The sequence below is a fragment of the Montipora foliosa genome, chromosome 3, assembly GCF_036669935.1.
Source record: "Montipora foliosa isolate CH-2021 chromosome 3, ASM3666993v2, whole genome shotgun sequence".
NCBI lineage: Eukaryota > Metazoa > Cnidaria > Anthozoa > Scleractinia > Acroporidae > Montipora > Montipora foliosa.
This window is the reverse complement of record NC_090871.1, coordinates 19,833,207-19,850,706: the sequence shown is the minus strand read 5'-3', so window position 1 is coordinate 19,850,706 and position 17,500 is coordinate 19,833,207. Positions and strand designations below refer to the sequence as shown.

The following is a 17,500-nucleotide window of genomic DNA, read 5'->3' as shown; positions in this document are numbered from 1 at the left end:
TTCTTGACGACCTGCGTCTTGATTTTGACTTAGTGGATCGATATGGACACTGCGAAATCCTGAAATTAAACGTTTTACTTCGAGGCAAAAGAATCCCCTTAATTAGCGATGTCTGCCTGGGGGAAATTGAAAAGGATGATATTATTCCATCAGTCAACTGTGGTCACTATAGGCAGCTACTCTTCTTTTCAAAAGTATCGACAACCAAAACCACGGCCCATTGTTCAGGAAATTCAACGCAAGCTTACTCGAGAATGCAAGCTTTGTTGCATTGATTACCCGAAGTGTACCATTGTGGTTAGTAACTAACTGATAAAAGAGTGAGGTGGGACTTAATTAAGTTCAAGATTAGGCAGGTGACTATAAAAAATAGCAAAGAAAGGGCACGAGAAAAAAGGAGAAACTTACCTGACATTGAAATTTCCATCAAAACTCTAGAAGAAAACTGTGATAGATGTCCTTCCTCTGAGAATGCAGATCGCCTTGAGATCTTAAAAATGGTATACGACAAATTTTATGAAGAATTGACTAGGGAAGCAATATTTCGATCAAAACAGGAGTACCCAGCGGGCCGCTCGGCAAAAAAGCCGCTCTGCAAGGAGTAATCGAGTTGGCTAGGACGTTCAACATATTTGTACGTAACTCTGTGAATTCTACAGTCGTCTTGCTGGCTGGGAATATAGATTGAATTGCTGTCCCTAGCTGGTAAAAAAAATCGTTTGTTTTTTTTCCTGGCTGTCAAAAGCCACCTGGTATGAAAAATGAGTCGAAGCAATAAGTACTTTTTGAATCTTGAATCTCATAACAAAGCCAAAAGTTCGGTTCGAAAGATTTTCACCAAGGAAGGTCTTTAGTTGCAGATCGCAAAAAGGTCATGGGAGAAATTGAGAACTTTTACTCAAACATTTACAAAAAAGATGATCTAGACCTATCGGAAAATTTGAGCAGCTTTTTTTTTTTAAGTTCACAAATCCCTAAACTCCCTATCGAAAAGCGTAAAGCGAGCGATGGAAAGCTTATAATAGATGAATGAGTGTAAATTCATTTGAGAATAATAAATCGCCAAGTAACGACGGATTGACTGATGAATTTTACAGAGCATTTTCGAATATTGTGGGTGATCTCATCGTGTCTAGTGCTAATTATGCTTACGATCACGGTGAATTATCGAACACGCAAAAGCAAGCTCATTGTAACATTGCTAGAGAAAAAAGACAAAGATAAAAGATATATATCGAAGTGGCGGCTCATTTCCTTAATCAAGCTTCATGTTAAAATAGCTTCGAAGCCTATTGCCAAAAGATTGAAATCAGTCCTCCCATGTACTGTTGCTATTGGTCCATATGAAAATCGCGCCTTTCGATGCCTTTGGTGGAATGATTTAGTATTTCAATGGTGTTTGTATAATAAATAGAATATTACATGGCCGCTTGAAATTTCTCTTCTCGTGTTCAAAAATATTTCACTCGAATATTTTTCGATACTTGAAGAGAAATTTCGTATCTCCGCGCGGCCATGTAATATCCTCTATTTATTTCACAATTTTGAATTGCTATATGACAGTGTCAAATGTCTATGTCTGAATGCCACTAGAGCTTTAAAAATGCTGGGTTGGAATAACAGCAACCACAATGAATAATTAGCAGAATTTCGGAGTTTCCAGCAGCAATCTGATTGGTTGGGCGGTTTCCTAGAGAAATAATAATATGATTTTTATATTCACCGCACTAGCTGTTGAATATCATGAAGCAAAACAATAAACAGAAATAAACTGTGTCGGTTATCAATTATTCTCTGTGTCGATTCATGATCAATTCTGTGTTGTTCAGCTCTGAAGTTACATGTATCATGACACAATTAATCTTCTCAGATGTACACTCACTTTGCCTTTGGCAAATAACTCAAGAGTACTCAACGAGAAATTTTTCAAAATTGATTTGTTGTTGGTTTGACCGATTGCTTGACGGTCACTGAGTGTTCTTTGGTTTATAATTAACTCTCGTGGGAAAATTTTATCCGCTCGTCAGAGCCAGCTAGACGTATCTTATAAAATGCACTTGCCAGCCAGGATCTGCGCTGTGAGACCTTACTTCCAGCCATCAATTTTTCTGGCCCTCTTTTTTTCCCAGGGATTTTCTTAGTTACGTTTTTGTCAGCCAGGAAAATGATTAAAAGACTATTTTCCAGACCTGCATTTAAAATTGCATGTAACTTATTAGGAATATTTTGAGCCTGTGTAGTTTTGTCAATGTACGCATAAAAACATGCAGAAATATATGTACATGTACCCTGCAAGCAGAGTCTCCTCGATTTTCCTAGGTAAGGCGGGAAGGAGAAGAAGACTCTGCCAGCCACCTCGACATTCTTTGATTTGCTGCTAATCCATGTATTTTTGCGAATGATCAATCGCCTCGCCCACATCGTGCACGTGGCAATTTTAAACTGTCTAAATTCCCATGAATCTTTTCTCCGTGCGCCGGTGAAAGAAACTATACTCTGCCAGAAACCTGTACATTTTTGAGTAAAAAAATGAATTGCAATTTAAAAGTATGAAGTATCTTGAGTGATACCTTAGTTGTGGTGTGTTTGTTAGAGTTGTTCGCAAATTTCCAGACTCTTTGTTCTTGTTTCGTGGTTTTGGGGTTACTGGTCACGCATGACTGACACCAAATACATTGAAATTTTTTTAACGCATGCTCAACACAAAATGTCTTGGCCGCTGGGAGCCGTCTTCCTCTTCTCGGATCGAATAGACTCTGCTCACAGGGTAAAATATATGCTGACTTACCAAACATTTCTCTTACCACATTATTATGGCTAGCTATCTATTTCTATTTGAGTAGTCTATAAGAATTACACCGTGGTGGAAATGTGGGTGAAGGTATAATTAAACTCCATCAATAAGTAGCTTAAGTTAAGAGCTCTTTAAATTAGCTAAAATGCTAGGAAGCCAACGTTTATCTCACCCTGCCAGCAGAGCCTTTCTTCAAAGAATTGACACAATTGCTGCAGAGGTTCTCTTGCTCGCCCTCTGGGGAGTTTTAGAGAGGCTCTGCTCGCAGGGTGCGTTTATCTTTAATGTTAAATGAATAAACAACGGTAATTAAATGCCAAAAAGGCACAGCTTATCGTTGACGTTCAATGCGGCGTAAATAACGCGCAACAGAAGTCAAATGCTAGAGGGGAACAGTTAATCGTTAATGTTGAATGCATAAATATGGTAGTGCAGCTGAAATCAAATTCCAGAAGGGCACAGTTCATCGTTGATGTTGAATGTATAAATAACGTCGCAGAAGAAATCAAATGCCAGCAAGCCACACTTCGTCGTTGTGTTGAATGCGGAAACGACGGTGCAGCTGAAATCAAATGCCAAGGAGGCACAGATCATCGTTGATGTTGAATGCATAAAAAACGGTGCAGCAGAAACTAAATCAAATGCTAGAAAGCACAGTTCGTTGTTGATGTTGAATGCGTAAATAATGGTGCGGAAGAAATCAAATGCCAGAAGGTCAAAGTTCATCGTTGATGTTGAGTGCACAAATAAACGCGCAGCAGAAATCAAATGCCAGAAGGGCACAGTTCATCGTTGATGTTGAGTGCATAAATAAAGGCGCAGCAGAAATTAAATGCCAGAGGGGCACAGTTCATCTTTGATGTTGAATGCATAAATAACAGTGCAGAATAAATCAAATTCCAGCAAGCCACACGTTGCAGCTGGACTAAACTGGACTAACCAGGAACTTAAAGAAATATTTTTGGCTTCCCAAATGAACTTTAATTTACACCAAAGAGACAAAACAGATCTTTTTTTCTGACGTTAAAAACTATAGCTACCTATTAAGAACACGACTAAAACTTCCTGTCATCTTTATGAAAACTGCTCGGCGGGTGTCAAATAGGCCTTATTCACGATAGCCGCCATGTTGGTTTTCAAAGTGTCATGCAAATTAGCCATGTGTTATGCTGGGGGGCAAACAGTGGAAAAAAAGGCAATTTGCGGAAAATCGGCTCGTCGAAATATTGAAATAACATTGCTAAAAGAACAATTTAGAATTTAGAATTAAGTACCTTTTATAATAATAAGATATCTTTTGATTGCCTTTGATATTTTGACTTTCTACCTCGTTATCTGCTCATTTCTCGGATTGACCGTAAAAAAAAACATCGAAGTACTTTTTGTAATCATTCTATTTCACTACTTAGGTGATAAACATTCGATGAACGTGAAACAAATCGCTCACTATAACCTCTCGAACTTGTGTTGTTTGCCCCCTCAGAAGTGTGTAGCTAATTTACATGATAATAGCAAATCCAACATGGTGGCCATCGTGAATAAAGTCTATTGTTACCCTCGTATGCAAATTGATAGAGCTCTAATATTACACAAAACGATGAATCCACAAAGGCTAAAAAAAATCTCACAAAAACCTTTCCAGGGAAACATTTATTGAAACAAACATCACATTTGGCTCTGCCATAAATCATTCTTAACTAACAGTCAATTTTCCAATTGTTTTTTTTACCTGAAGACTGTGGGGAGTTGAGTACAAATTAATAAAAATAGCCAGACAACGGAAATCACAGATCCACTCGAGGTGTTCGATTCCTTCTCTCTCCATATCCAACCACAAAAAGTTGCCAGAGAATTTTCCATTTGGTTTATTGGAATTACAGCTGACTTTAATACGGCTCGAAGAAGTCCATTACTCGCTTTCAAGATTTCAGATATTTATTTTTCACCGCCTGCCTTTTTTATCCAATTGACGTTCCATTCTTCAGCTCCATAAGGGAGTTTAACCCTTTCACCGCCAAAAATGCAAATTGACACTTATAGATTTTACTCTGTCTAACGCCAGATGATTTTACTCGTCAATGGGGAACCCCTCGGCAGTGAAAGAGTTAATTAACAACATCGAGATTCGCTCAAAAACTATGTCCCCAGTTAACCCTTTCACCGCCAAAAATGCAAATTGACACTTATAGATTTTACTCTGTCTAACGCCAGACGATTTTACTCGTCAATGGGGAAGCCGTCGGCAGTGAAAGGGTTAAAGATCCACTAAAACGCCATTCGAGTTACAATGACTTCCGACGCTATTGCAGGTTAATTAAATGTTCTACTGTGTTCATTGGATAAAATCTACGCATTTCTACTACACCCTCAAACCCAACATACATACGCGCAGAACACTCTACGCACAAAGACACTACTACTTGGCACGGAAAAGAAAAAAAAGAAAATGAGAATAATAAAACGACTAAATGCCACTCATTTTCCGACTGGTTTGCCATACTGCCAATCCAGTAAAAACTGCATTTCAGTTGTGAGGTATAACAAAACCCTTTGAATACACAGGTGAAACAACATCAACTTTGAGATGAAGAGGTGTATATATTATCCCGATGTTGACTCAAGGATACTAGGGAGAAAAATCCGAGTTTTCTAGCGTTTTGCAGGAGTCGAACCTTCAAACGTCCAATTGGAAGTGCCCAGTTGCTCAGAGTCGGAGACCTGTGATACCTGCAGGAGCGAAGCCCTTGAGCTTCAATAGATTCAGGTGACGATTGCCGTCATTTGTGACATAGGTGCAAAGACAATGTTATGAGATAAGTAAGTAGAGATAAATACAGAGAACGAAGATATTATTCCCTATACATCCCTCGGACCGTAGGCTGAGGTGTTTATCTGACTTATTTCATGGTTTTTCATGATTTTTCATGGTTTTTCATGATTTCATGTTTTTGAGAAACAATAGACTTTGAATCATTTATGGCGTCCCCAAGGGACTTAACTTTGTTTTCGTTTCTTTAGTTGTTTTCATTCTTGCTAACCATTTTTTCTACGCAGCAGCAGTCTGTTCATGCGTTCCTGTCATGGACAGCGACGAGGAACTCTTTCTTACGCAAAATTGCGAATTGAGCATATTATTACGCAAACAACAGTTCGCTTCGACGCTGCTTCGTTCAGCTGTGCAAGAAATATTTGTCCAGGTGTCCTGAGTCTGGAGTGGCGAAAGCTAAGACGCGTTCTACTTGACTCTTAGACGTAGATTAACGTCTTTTGATGATGGTAAGTTTTAAAAAAATAGCCAATTATTTACGTTAGGTTGTAAAAATGCCCTAATTATATTTTTAACACATTTTGCAGTTGGCTATGGAAATTATCCAGTGGGCCACAAAATTCTGGGGGAAACGGTTAAGAGGCTACGCAAAGACGCTGGAATTGAGGGTCACTTCACAAACCACAAAGGACTGTAGAAGGAACTTCCATACAAGTTTGTCATGAGGCGCACGGGGCATAGGGATGTCAGGTCTTTGCAATAATATCAAGGCCCCCTCTAATATTTCAACTAAGATTGAGATTTGAAAGAAATTCGACAGTTGTGAAGCTAGGTCATTACCCGCTGAGACGTCTGTTGCTCCTGAAAAGTTATTAATAAAATGTGAAGTCGAGTTAGATAAGAAAGAAGGATGTTCAAAGCATCCTGAGGGATGTAATAAAACTTAAATGTATGATTTTGGACAAGCTACTTTTAATCAGTGTACTTTAATAATTTCAAAACACCTTAAATTGTAACACATGCTTATTGAAATAAACAGAATTTTATATTTTGTTGAGATGTTTGTTTTAAATACTAATCAAAATTTGTCCGGAGAACGAATTTGATTTCATCGGGAAGAGCGAGGTTGGAATGAAATTTTTTGTTATGAAGTCTATCGTTTTGGGGTTTGTTTCAATAACATCCCTCATTCGAGGGATTTAGCTGTATTTTTCCCTCGCTGGAGGAATTTATCTGTATAAATCTCTTTCAATTTAATTTATCAGCCTCGCTCTTCCCTGCTACTTAATCAAACTCTCCCCCGACTTTCAGTCTGCGTTGAATATTTAGTAGGTGTGTAAGTTAAATACAGGTTGTTGAATGACAAAAGAAAATGTGCCAACCCTGAAATAAGCGCCTTTTACGTCTTTTTTTATTATTATTATTGTCCTCCCTTACACAGCGTTCTCGTGATCCCCGAAACTGTTCCACGTTTCTTCCTTCCCTAAAATATTTTGACTTCGTTCCTCTGTTCCCCTCTTAAATTTGGTCATGTTCCCTTGTTCCCCAAAAACCCTAGGAGACCTTCACCTTCGGGGGCGAAGTTATTGAGCTAGTTTCAGGTTACTGATTAGTGGTACCGGTAGAGCTTCCTAACTAGTAATAAGAAGGTCGTAAGTTCTGCTCTTACAATATAGTTCTCTGCGGCGTTTCCGGGTGCCCGGCCCCCGAGTAACAATTGAAATAAAAAATACATCCGTTCATGAATTTACCGCGCTAATTATTCACGTGACTTTAAGTCGATGACATACGGTTCAACAAATTGCAACATTTAAGCAAATGTTGAACGATGTTGGAACAGAGCTGGTCTCTGTTTTCGTTCAACAGCCTTCAATGTGTTGAATAGCATACTTCAACATTCAACATGACATGACACACTGTTCACATTTGTTGAACAACAGCTGCAACATTTGTTGATCAACAAATGCTGAACGGTGTATCCCCGGCTAAAGTGTAATCTAGGTCTGTGATCAAAGTTTCATCAAAACCATATTTTCAATTGAAAGTAATTGTCTTCAGGATCATGGTCGTTTCGTAAAACCCTTTTCACGAAACAAAGCTAGACGCTTTTAGAACAATTGCATATTTAAATCACGTGCAAAAGCCAGTTGTAAACGAATTTTAAAAGGCAGAAGATATCTGTCTTGTATTGTAAATTTAGTATGAACGGAGGGTGGAAACAATCGCGAATGGGTTGCTATGTAATTTTCATTCCCCCTTTTAGCAAAACTTTTCTCCTTCCACTGCAATTAATTACTGAGTTGCCAGTCATGGCAATCCCAGTCGGAAAATGGGTAAAATTTCTTTGTTTTCTCTTTTTATTTTTATTTTTATTTTTATTCGTTTCGGTAAAAGTCTTGCCTGGTGTCTTTGTGCATGGAGTCTTCTGTGTGTATTTTCTTAAGATTGAGAGGGTAGTGGAAATGCGTAGCGATTTCTCTGGTGGACATAGTAAAATTATATTTAATTAACCTGCAATGGCGTCGAAGTCATCGAAACCCAAATGGTGTTTTGGTGGATCTTTAGACAAAATATACCTTTATGGAGCTTAAGAATGGAACGTTAATTGGATAAACAAGACAGGCGGTGAGAAATAAATATATGGAGTCTTTAAAGGGACGAGTAATGGTCTTCGACAACAATTGCATTTTTCGCGTTGGATATCAAGTGAGCTTTGTTTCTAATATTATACTAATTGGTGTTATTGTGCAACAAATCAAATGGCAGTATTTTTATGGGTTTAACAAACATTGAAAGAATCGAACGCCTTAAAGGCATCGCAGTGTTTGCTGAGGTCGCATCTCAGTTGTCGGGCAATTTACATTTATTTTGTACTCAAATCTGCACAGTCTTCAACTAGAAAAATAATTGGAAATGTGACAGTGAAGAATTATTTGACTCAAAGCTTCTTGTCTCTTTTGTGCTTCATTATTTACGGTCAAGGTTCCTTCGAAATAGGTTTGATTTGAACTGTCAGAAATTTATTTAAGCTTACTTGCATATGCTTTATGACACGGATTGTTTGCCGGTCTTGTTTGCACGCACGGAATTGAAATAGGAAGGGTTTTTTGCCTCTAATAGCAAATATGTTGTTTGTTTCAATAAGTCTTTCGCTGGAAAAGGTTTTTGTGACATTTCCAGTCTTTGTGAATATATCATGTTGGGTTATTTTCGAGCTTAACAAATTTGCATACATGGGTTGAAACGTGATACGGGATGATTTTTGTGGTAGTGCACTGTAAGCAGTGCGTGCTTAAGTCACGAAAATAAACAGGTCTGTTGGAAGCGTGCTTGAGTTTCAACAAAATGAGCCCAAAAATCAGCAAAAAACTGTGACGCTGATGAATAATAAAGTCGCTGCTATTTCCAAAACGATGGAATTACCTGGTGATAAATAACCTTGTCTTGGAAAGTAAATTTTTGACTTTGCAGGAACAATGGTCAACTTCAAGAGTTGGGCGATTGTGATCTTTGTGTTGAATTCGCAAATTTCCTGTCAAACTTTATAGCACTTGAAAGAAAAAGAAAACTAACAAAAATAAAAACCCGGTATCTTGCCATCATTTGACACAGATGCTTTACTGTTTCGCAAGTAAACACGCCGCGCTGACTTGACCACGGCGCCCGCTGAATTCGATGTCTCTTTCGATTTTGCAATTTACTTGTGCAGCCAAAATTATAATTAAAAAATTGAACGTAGCAAAAATCTCCCAAACTGTTTTTTCGCTAATCTTTTTATATTTGCGGTTCAAAATTAGTCTTGTTTTCATGTCGTAAATTTTGTTGCTGATGACAAAATATTTTATTCTCGATTGACCGTCCTGAAAACTGTGTATCAATATTTATTTACTTTTGGATCAACATTTGTTTTGCGTAAAGAAGGCTAACAAAATCTGTACCTTGCTTAGTTCGCATTTTTGAGCTTTAAAATAGAAGTTTCGGTCATATGCTTCTGTTACAAAGTGCATATTTTTTAGGTCACCTATCCAGATACTAACCCCGCCAGACAGGGGAAACTTCATTGAACCTTGGTATTACAAAGCTGTCAGACGCTCAGAGTGCACGCTTAAACTTGTGGTGAAACGAAGTTGTGAGGGAACTTGAAAATTATTAACATGTCAGCCTTGAAGCCAATGTTTCTCGGTTCCTTTTTATTTTCTTCAATCTTTCTGGGTTTAGTACTTTGCTAGTAACCACATGTCTTCTCAGGGGGCTATTTAGCTAAGACTTCTACCACGGCACTACAATGATATACAATACCAAAACAATATCGTGTACTACTAGAGCTACATATCATGCAAAGACAACTTGAATCTCCTGGAAGACAAAACGCAGCTCAGTTGACAATTTGGAATAAAGCGCTGTGTTACTGCACTACCACACGTACGCAATGCGTGCCTATTTTTCTAAAGATGACAGGAATTTTTTCTTTGTGACAAATGATTAATAGAATAGTAGCCAGGTTTTTAACCTCAGAAAAATATCTGTTTCGTCGTATGAACGTATGAACCAAAGGGCCTCTGCTGGAACGACTTCTGGGTGACTCCCTAAATAGTCTTAATGAGCTGCGACTTGAAAAATGCTGCAGTTCAATACCACCGAACTCAGTCCCTTCTGTTTTTGAGTAACGCGTACTACAGGCAACCCAGTATGCTCATGGAGCGTCTAGTTACATTCTTACATTCCATTGCAGATCCTACAATACAAGAAGCTAAGGCTACATTTACACGGGTCCGGACGAACTTTGTATCTGGACCGCCTGTTTACATGGAACAGTGCAAATTCTGTTACAGATCGCACTGGTATTTGTACCGATCCGTGCAAATTTTGAGACCAGTCGCGGCATTTGCTTACATCTCTGCTGTGATTGGTTAAGCTAATGCTTTTAGCCAATCACGTTGCAGCTAAACATGCCTTTCTAGAGTCCATTTCTCGAAACTCCCAAACCTGTTCGGGCCTTTTCGGGTATCAAAATTCCCTCTGTATCTCAAGAAAAGAGAGGGTTTAAGCCGTCAAACTTGACAGTTACTCTGCTTCTTGTTATCTGGAAAGCATCTTAAAAGATCAGCTTTCCAAAATGGCTTTTAGGGCCTGAAAAGTTTTCGTGTCTTTCGAGAAACGGGCCCCACGGTCCGTGACTTTTTCCACGGGGGGTTGTTTTGTAAGCTGTACATGCTCACCGAGAAATTAAATTGTGTACGTTGCCTCGATCAATGAAGATCGGAGACCGTGAATGGTAATATGCAGCAACATGTACTGCAGTAGCCTAGCTAATCTGGCTAAAATAGAGATGCCCGACAGCTATCGCTCGTCTCCTCATATCTGTATCTTGCTTTTCTTAATTTCTTTTGTGTCAAAATTGATTTTAAAAACAGCGAAATCATGTAACTTAACAAATTGCGACCTTACAACATTTTTGCTTAGCAACCAAAAATCATAAGTAGATTCCAGGCCGTAACCGCACTAACCGTGCAAAACCTTGCACGGTTTGGGTGTTTTCATGAGTCCGTACACATATTGGAACCGTGCCGGTCAAAAAGCTGACCAGCTATTTTTAGGTCCCAAATTTGCACACTTAGCCGTTCAAAAATTCGTCCAGTTGCACCGATCCCGTGTGAACGCAAAGTGGGACCGTACAAGTTTTTGTCCGTGCAAAATTTGTCCGGATAAACGGGGTCTGAATAATACCGCAGTTCAGTCATAGAAAAACTCGTTGGTCCAAATTTCCCCTATGATTTATCCCCTGAATTCGAACCTAGGCTTTAAACAGGGGACACAGAGGTGGCATCAAACAATCAATCCATCCTTTATTTAAACACGGTAAAACTTCATATGCGATTGATGACCACTAAACCGACAGCCGGGAACGGCACGACCACAATTATCGCCCAAACAGAGCACATGGACATCTTTTGATGCAAGTTCTTTGTCTTCTATAATTTGTCTCCAGAGTGATGTCCAACACAATTGACGCTGTCACAACGGGAGTTTCTTCAATATTAATTGTTATATGCATCATTGGGAACTCTCTAGTCTGTGCTGTCATAAGAAGAAATCGCGATATGAGGTCAGTCAAGGATAAGTAATTTAAAAGTTCAAGTAGAGCTCATATGATCCTTACTATCCCTTCAGTGCAAAGGGAATTCAAGATACTCGTTAAACAATTGCTTCCAGTGGTGTACATATAAGAAGTGTAAATGAGCAGCCTGTGCAAACCCAGCCGACAAGATACGTTTAAAACAACTGTAAAAGTTGTTTGTTAAGCAAGAACAACGAAAGGCAGCGCAAGATTTACAGTATGTGTTCTCGTCATGCATGAAGGCATGAAGTCAGTACTGCCATGTCTGCAAATTCTACAGAAGGTAAAAGTAAATTGAATTCTTAACTAACATAAATTTACAAGGAACATTGATCATTTTATTTCATAGGATGCCTATTAATTACCTGCTTGTTAACATGGCAGTAGCAGACATCTGTTACTCAGCATTTCATGTATCAGAACTGATTTTCCGACTCATTTCCACCAAACCAGAGGGCATGTCTGGAGAAGTATTCTGTTTCATGCGAGTGGCCTCCATACAATGGATCGGTGCTGTTTGTTCTACCTTCACTCTAGTGGTGATCGCAGTGGAACGCTACTTTGCTGTAACAAATCCCCACAGCAACCAAAGAAAAATATCAAAGGAAAAACTTAAGGTATGCCTCTTAAGGACTGGGATGTAATGAGAAGTGGTGCGTGGGCAAGGCTTTCGGAACAAAGACTTGATCGGTACAAACACTGCCAGTATCATTCCCATAAGGTTTGATCGTCCCGACAAATTTAGTTACGCTGACTTTGTTAAGTAGGTTCCCCGAAACTTGTTTACTTACTGACTAGATACTTTCCACTCAAAGGTTGCTAAAAAACTGCAAACAAAGCTACTTGCGTTTCACAAAACGAGTAACTCTTGAAACTGGCTAACTTTCCTAACACTAAATAGACCAGCCTACTTCCCATACAGCGTTACCTGATTATGTTAGAAATAATCTCTGAAATAGTTAAAATTCAACAAAATCTGTAGGCCAGTTTTGCAGAAAAATCAGTATTTTTGGAATGTCCCTAATTTTCGTTTTTCATTTACAGAATTTTTTTACATTTTTTAAGAGGTACATTTTAAATTTAAGTCAACGCGCAAAAACTGAAAACAATTTTCCTCCCGGAAGCAGAGATATAAATGAGTGAATTTGCAAAATCAGAAACAAGATTAGCATTTACACATGCGTCATCTGCTCATTTGAGTCCGCGCGCGCATGGAACTACGAACTATAGACAAACACAAACGGATCAATTTTCGTTGTTTTCAAGCAAGTAACCGTGGACAATAATCCTGTCATTGTACGTTGGATCAACTGGCTTGATCTGATGGGCGTAATTACGTGATGAAAAACTAAATATATGTTGTGCAAGAGTCGATACAACGTAGATTTGATTAGTCCATCACTCCTGGTAATGATAGTTTACAAATAGAGTTTACATTAAATTGCTTCATCTTCGAATTCTTTTTATCCCACCTACCTATATATAGCTCTTTGGCATTACAAAGTTTTTACTTTCATGTCCAAATTGAGCACTCTACTAGGATGAGTCATTGCCCCTAGCATTTGTGCATGCTCACTAGCTCGCTAGTTTGAGCACTCTGGCATGGTTTAGATGTACCACATGTGTGGAACATCTGGAGTGGCGTTTTAAGCTTAACCTCCATCCTAGACATCAGCACTGCACTGATGAGTCCCAAAAGGCTGAAACAGTACTGTCTGCTGTTAATATATATTTTTACTATATAAACACCAATGAAATGTTCTTCAGCACTTGAAGAGAAATGTCCATACATGCTTCGCGAGTTCTGTTTCATTTCTTTTGTTAGTGTGTTGGAAGGATGCTTTTTGGTTTCTGAATCGTTCTTTGAAATTTGTTGCTAGTTCTACAGATGTTTCTGTGGATGTTCCGGTTGTGAGAGTGGCTTGGTAGACGTGACTACGTTTGTTTCAAGGCATTTTCTTTAAAGAGGGCATTCAACTTTTTTATGGCAGTTGCATTCCTTTTCAGGTCTTTACGGTGTCGTGGACGTGTCATTGGAGAGGATTGATTTGTTTTGTGACGCGATGATTGATTTCATAATTGGCATGCAAGAACATAGGTTTACTTGAGTGTGTGTCTGTTGAAGATCTTGTGTAGTGGGTGATTATTTGGAAAGAATTTGTCTTTTCCGTTTCCGTTTACGTTTCCGTTCCATGGGGAATCATACCATGTGATGCCCATGTCTCTTGCGCATACTTATTGGTGCTTGAGTGGGTTGAGGATTATAGGTGAGTTTGTGTTTGTATCCAGTACTAGAGGGATGGATTTATCAAAAACTCTTGACACCACAAACACCTGAAAAGGGATGCAACTGCCGGAAAAAAGATGCATGCACTCTTTTATAAAGAAAATGCCTTGAAACAAACGTAGTCACGTCTTCAAAGCCACTCTCACAACCGGAACATCCACAGAAACATATGTCGGGCTAGCAACAAACTTCAAAGAAAGGTCCAGAAACCACAAAGCATCCTTCCAACACACCAACAAAAGAAATGAAACAGAACTCTCAAAGCATGTATGGACATTTTAAGAAACCAAGAAACCCTTCAACATCAAATGGAAAATCCTAAAGAAATGTAGACCCTATAATAATTTGAGTAATAAATGTAATTTGTGCCTTTAAGAGAAATTCATAGTAATCTGTAAAAAATCTAAACAGACGAAAAACGTCTACCCATCGATTTCAATTGAATTGCTAAGTGACGCTCTACAATTGCATGTAAATATGTCACCATATTCACAGCCGACAATGAACGTAATATCATCCTTCAAGCAAAAAGTTATATTCTCTACAGTTACGGTGGGTCATGGGGTAAAAAAACCTCATCTAATCTTTTTCACGTCACTATGGGGAGCTACGGCGGTACTGAATCTTTTTCAGGAATTGCGGCCTAAAAATTACAATCGAGGCCAACAAAAAACTGTAAACTTCCTCAATGTCACCCTCAACCTGTCTAATGGGAAATACATGGCGTACTCCAACCCCGGAAACATCCGCACTCTACGCCAACAAGAAATCAAACCATCCACCTCGCATTATCGAAACCATTCCAAAAGCCATCAACAAACGGTTGTCCGAAATCTCAATTGATGAATATTCGTTTGACGAAGCGGCACCTCTTTATCAGAAAGCCCTAGATGACAGCGGATAAAATCACAGGCTCTCATACACACCAAGCATAACACAGTCTTCGAACTCCACCAGAAGGAAACGCCACAGAAACATCATTTGGTACAACCCACCTTTTAGCAAGAACGTGGCTACAAACGTTGGACGAACGTTCCTTAAGATCCTCGACGAAGAGTTCCCAGAAAGTCATGTATTACACAAAATCTTCAACTGCAACACAGTCAAGATCAGCTACTGTTGCATTCCCAACCTCAAGCAGAAGATCGATGGTAACAATAAATCAACCCTACAGAAAACAACTACACCACTAGTATTGAAAGCATGGAACTGATCATGACCGAATACCAGCAGACTGCCCTATGACCGGGAATTGCCTTATATCATCTGTGGTTTACCAAGCAATAGTGACAACTGAAGATAACAACCCAGCCCAAACCTATGTTGGACTGATTTTGCTACTTTAATCGTTTATATCTCTGCTTCTGGAAGTTAATGTTTTTTTTCATTTTTCGCATGTTAGCTTAGATTAATTTAAAACGTTTATCTTTCAAATTTTAAAAAAATCTGTTGGTGAAAAAATCAATTAAAGACACATTTCAAAAAAAATTATTTTTCTGAAAAACTGACCTACAGATTTGTTGAATTTTAAATATTTTAGAGATTATTTCAAGCATTATCTGGTAACGCTAAATGGGATGATTTCACCATCCCGTTTTTTTAAATAAGGCAATATATCTTGATTTTAAGGCTCAAAGAAATACTCACGCACACAGACACCAGATTAATTCGAAATTTAAAAAAACTTGGCCCGATTTTATAATGACTAAAAAAATTAATGCCTCCATGGAATAACGATTCTCGGATTTAAGCTGTACGCACGGGCGTACGTGCGCATATGGTCGCTACGCCCCTGAATAAACGCAAGCAAAAGAGATTCGTGAAAGGTGAAAACGAGCCATAACGAAATAACAAGCATATGACGCAGAGGCAAAGATTCACTAGTTCCATGTTTTCTCTTACAACGCTGCGCTGAGAGGAGGGTCTGGAACGGTTTTTTTCTTTGGGCGAACATCACAACTTGCTTTGCCTTACGTCTCGTTTTCATACACTTCAAACGAGTGCAAGCGTTAAGGAAAGCACAAGGAAATGGACATTTTTTTATCCTTGCAGTTGAGCTGACGCTTTCGTCAGGCCCGTTTTCACCGTGAAAATCCCATAATCTCTGCACGTAGAACACCATTCCCTTACAACACCATTCCCACTGGCACTATCTGCGACCTCATCCGCATGATTCTCGCCATGCCTTAACTTCGCTTTCAATAATAGCTACTACTTTCAAATCTACGGCACAGCTATGGGCAGTAAAATGGCCCTCTCTTTTGCCAACTTTTTCCTTGGGGCATTTGGAATACATACTTTAAGGCAATAACGCCCCATTTCAACCCCATAATCTCTGCACTTACAACACCATTCCCTTACAACACCATTCCCACTGGCACTATCTGCGACCTCATCCGCATGATTCTCGCCATGCCTTAACTTCGCTTTCAATAATAGCTACTACCTTCAAATCTACAGCACAGCTATGGCCAGTAAAATGGCCTTCTCTTTTGCTAACTTTTTCCTTGGGGCATTTGGAATACATACTTTAAGGCAATAACGCCCCATTTCAACCCCATACTTGGTTGAGATACATATATGGAGGACATTTTCATGATCTAGACTGAAAGTCGCGAGATTCTAAAAGTTTTTATCATTATCCCAACAGCATTCACCTTACTATAAAAATCACGAGCTCACACATTCCCGCTGATGTTCCTTTCCGTGAAGTTCGCGTCTCACTAACTATAGCCTGCACACAGCTGGCTCTCCGAGAGTCGAATGGAGCGCGGTCAGCAGTTGGGGAATTCACACTAACAAGTGACCGAAGCATAAATACAGACCCACGATCGAAACCTACGGACAAGCACCACCGTTAACGTTTAGTACCTTGTTCTTGCTGTCATCCTCTACAAACAGCCAAAAAAGCCTTTCCTTTCAGCCTAGCTCTCCTCTCACTAAGAATTAATCGCGCCATACGTGGAGGAATGGTTCGGGGGACAAAACCAAATTTTTTCAGATGGGTTACCATAATTTCTTACCCATGGTGCTCCTCGCGAGAAAATGGGGCCCAGTGGCTCTCTTACATAATCTGCGTGAAATGTCCAATCTGATAGCACTCTAAAGTCTTGGAAAAACTGGGCCTCCATTTAGAGTAGACTTGCTGAACACTGTGTAAAATATAAAATACTGGAAGACTGACTGTCAATTAAGGTATCGGAATTACATTCAAAGATAAATTATCCGCTAAACTAAAGATTGAAAGTCTAGCTCAATCTTCCAAGAACTGAAATGACCCTCATTGGCAATTGGTCTTAACTCTCATCCTGTTTATTGAATGTCCGGCATTTTGAATCCTCTGTTCTCTGACTGCTTGACCTTATTTATCGATACCTTTCCAAACGACAAGACAAACTGATAATTTTCTTGACAAAATAAGCTGCAATTGAAATCACCGCTTCTTGACTTCGACGTAAGGCCGGTATAATAAAAGATGTAACATTTTTTATCAATAATATTAAAACAAATAATTTTAATACCAGTATTATTAAT

The 17,500-nt window shown here is 39.0% G+C and overlaps 1 protein-coding gene across 1 annotated transcript in view; it reads left to right on the top strand.

Moving 5' to 3' along the window:
• The first annotated feature begins 190 nt into the window (after positions 1-190).
• LOC137994586 (RYamide receptor-like) overlaps positions 191-17,500 on the top strand; it is a 24,925-nt gene continuing 7,615 nt past the window's right edge. Inside the window, exons 1-3 of the mRNA XM_068840190.1 lie at positions 191-297; positions 11,551-11,667; positions 12,029-12,296. Coding sequence (XP_068696291.1) covers positions 11,555-11,667; positions 12,029-12,296 — 381 coding nt within the window. The 5' untranslated portion in view covers positions 191-297; positions 11,551-11,554. The remainder of the gene's footprint in view (positions 298-11,550; positions 11,668-12,028; positions 12,297-17,500) is intronic.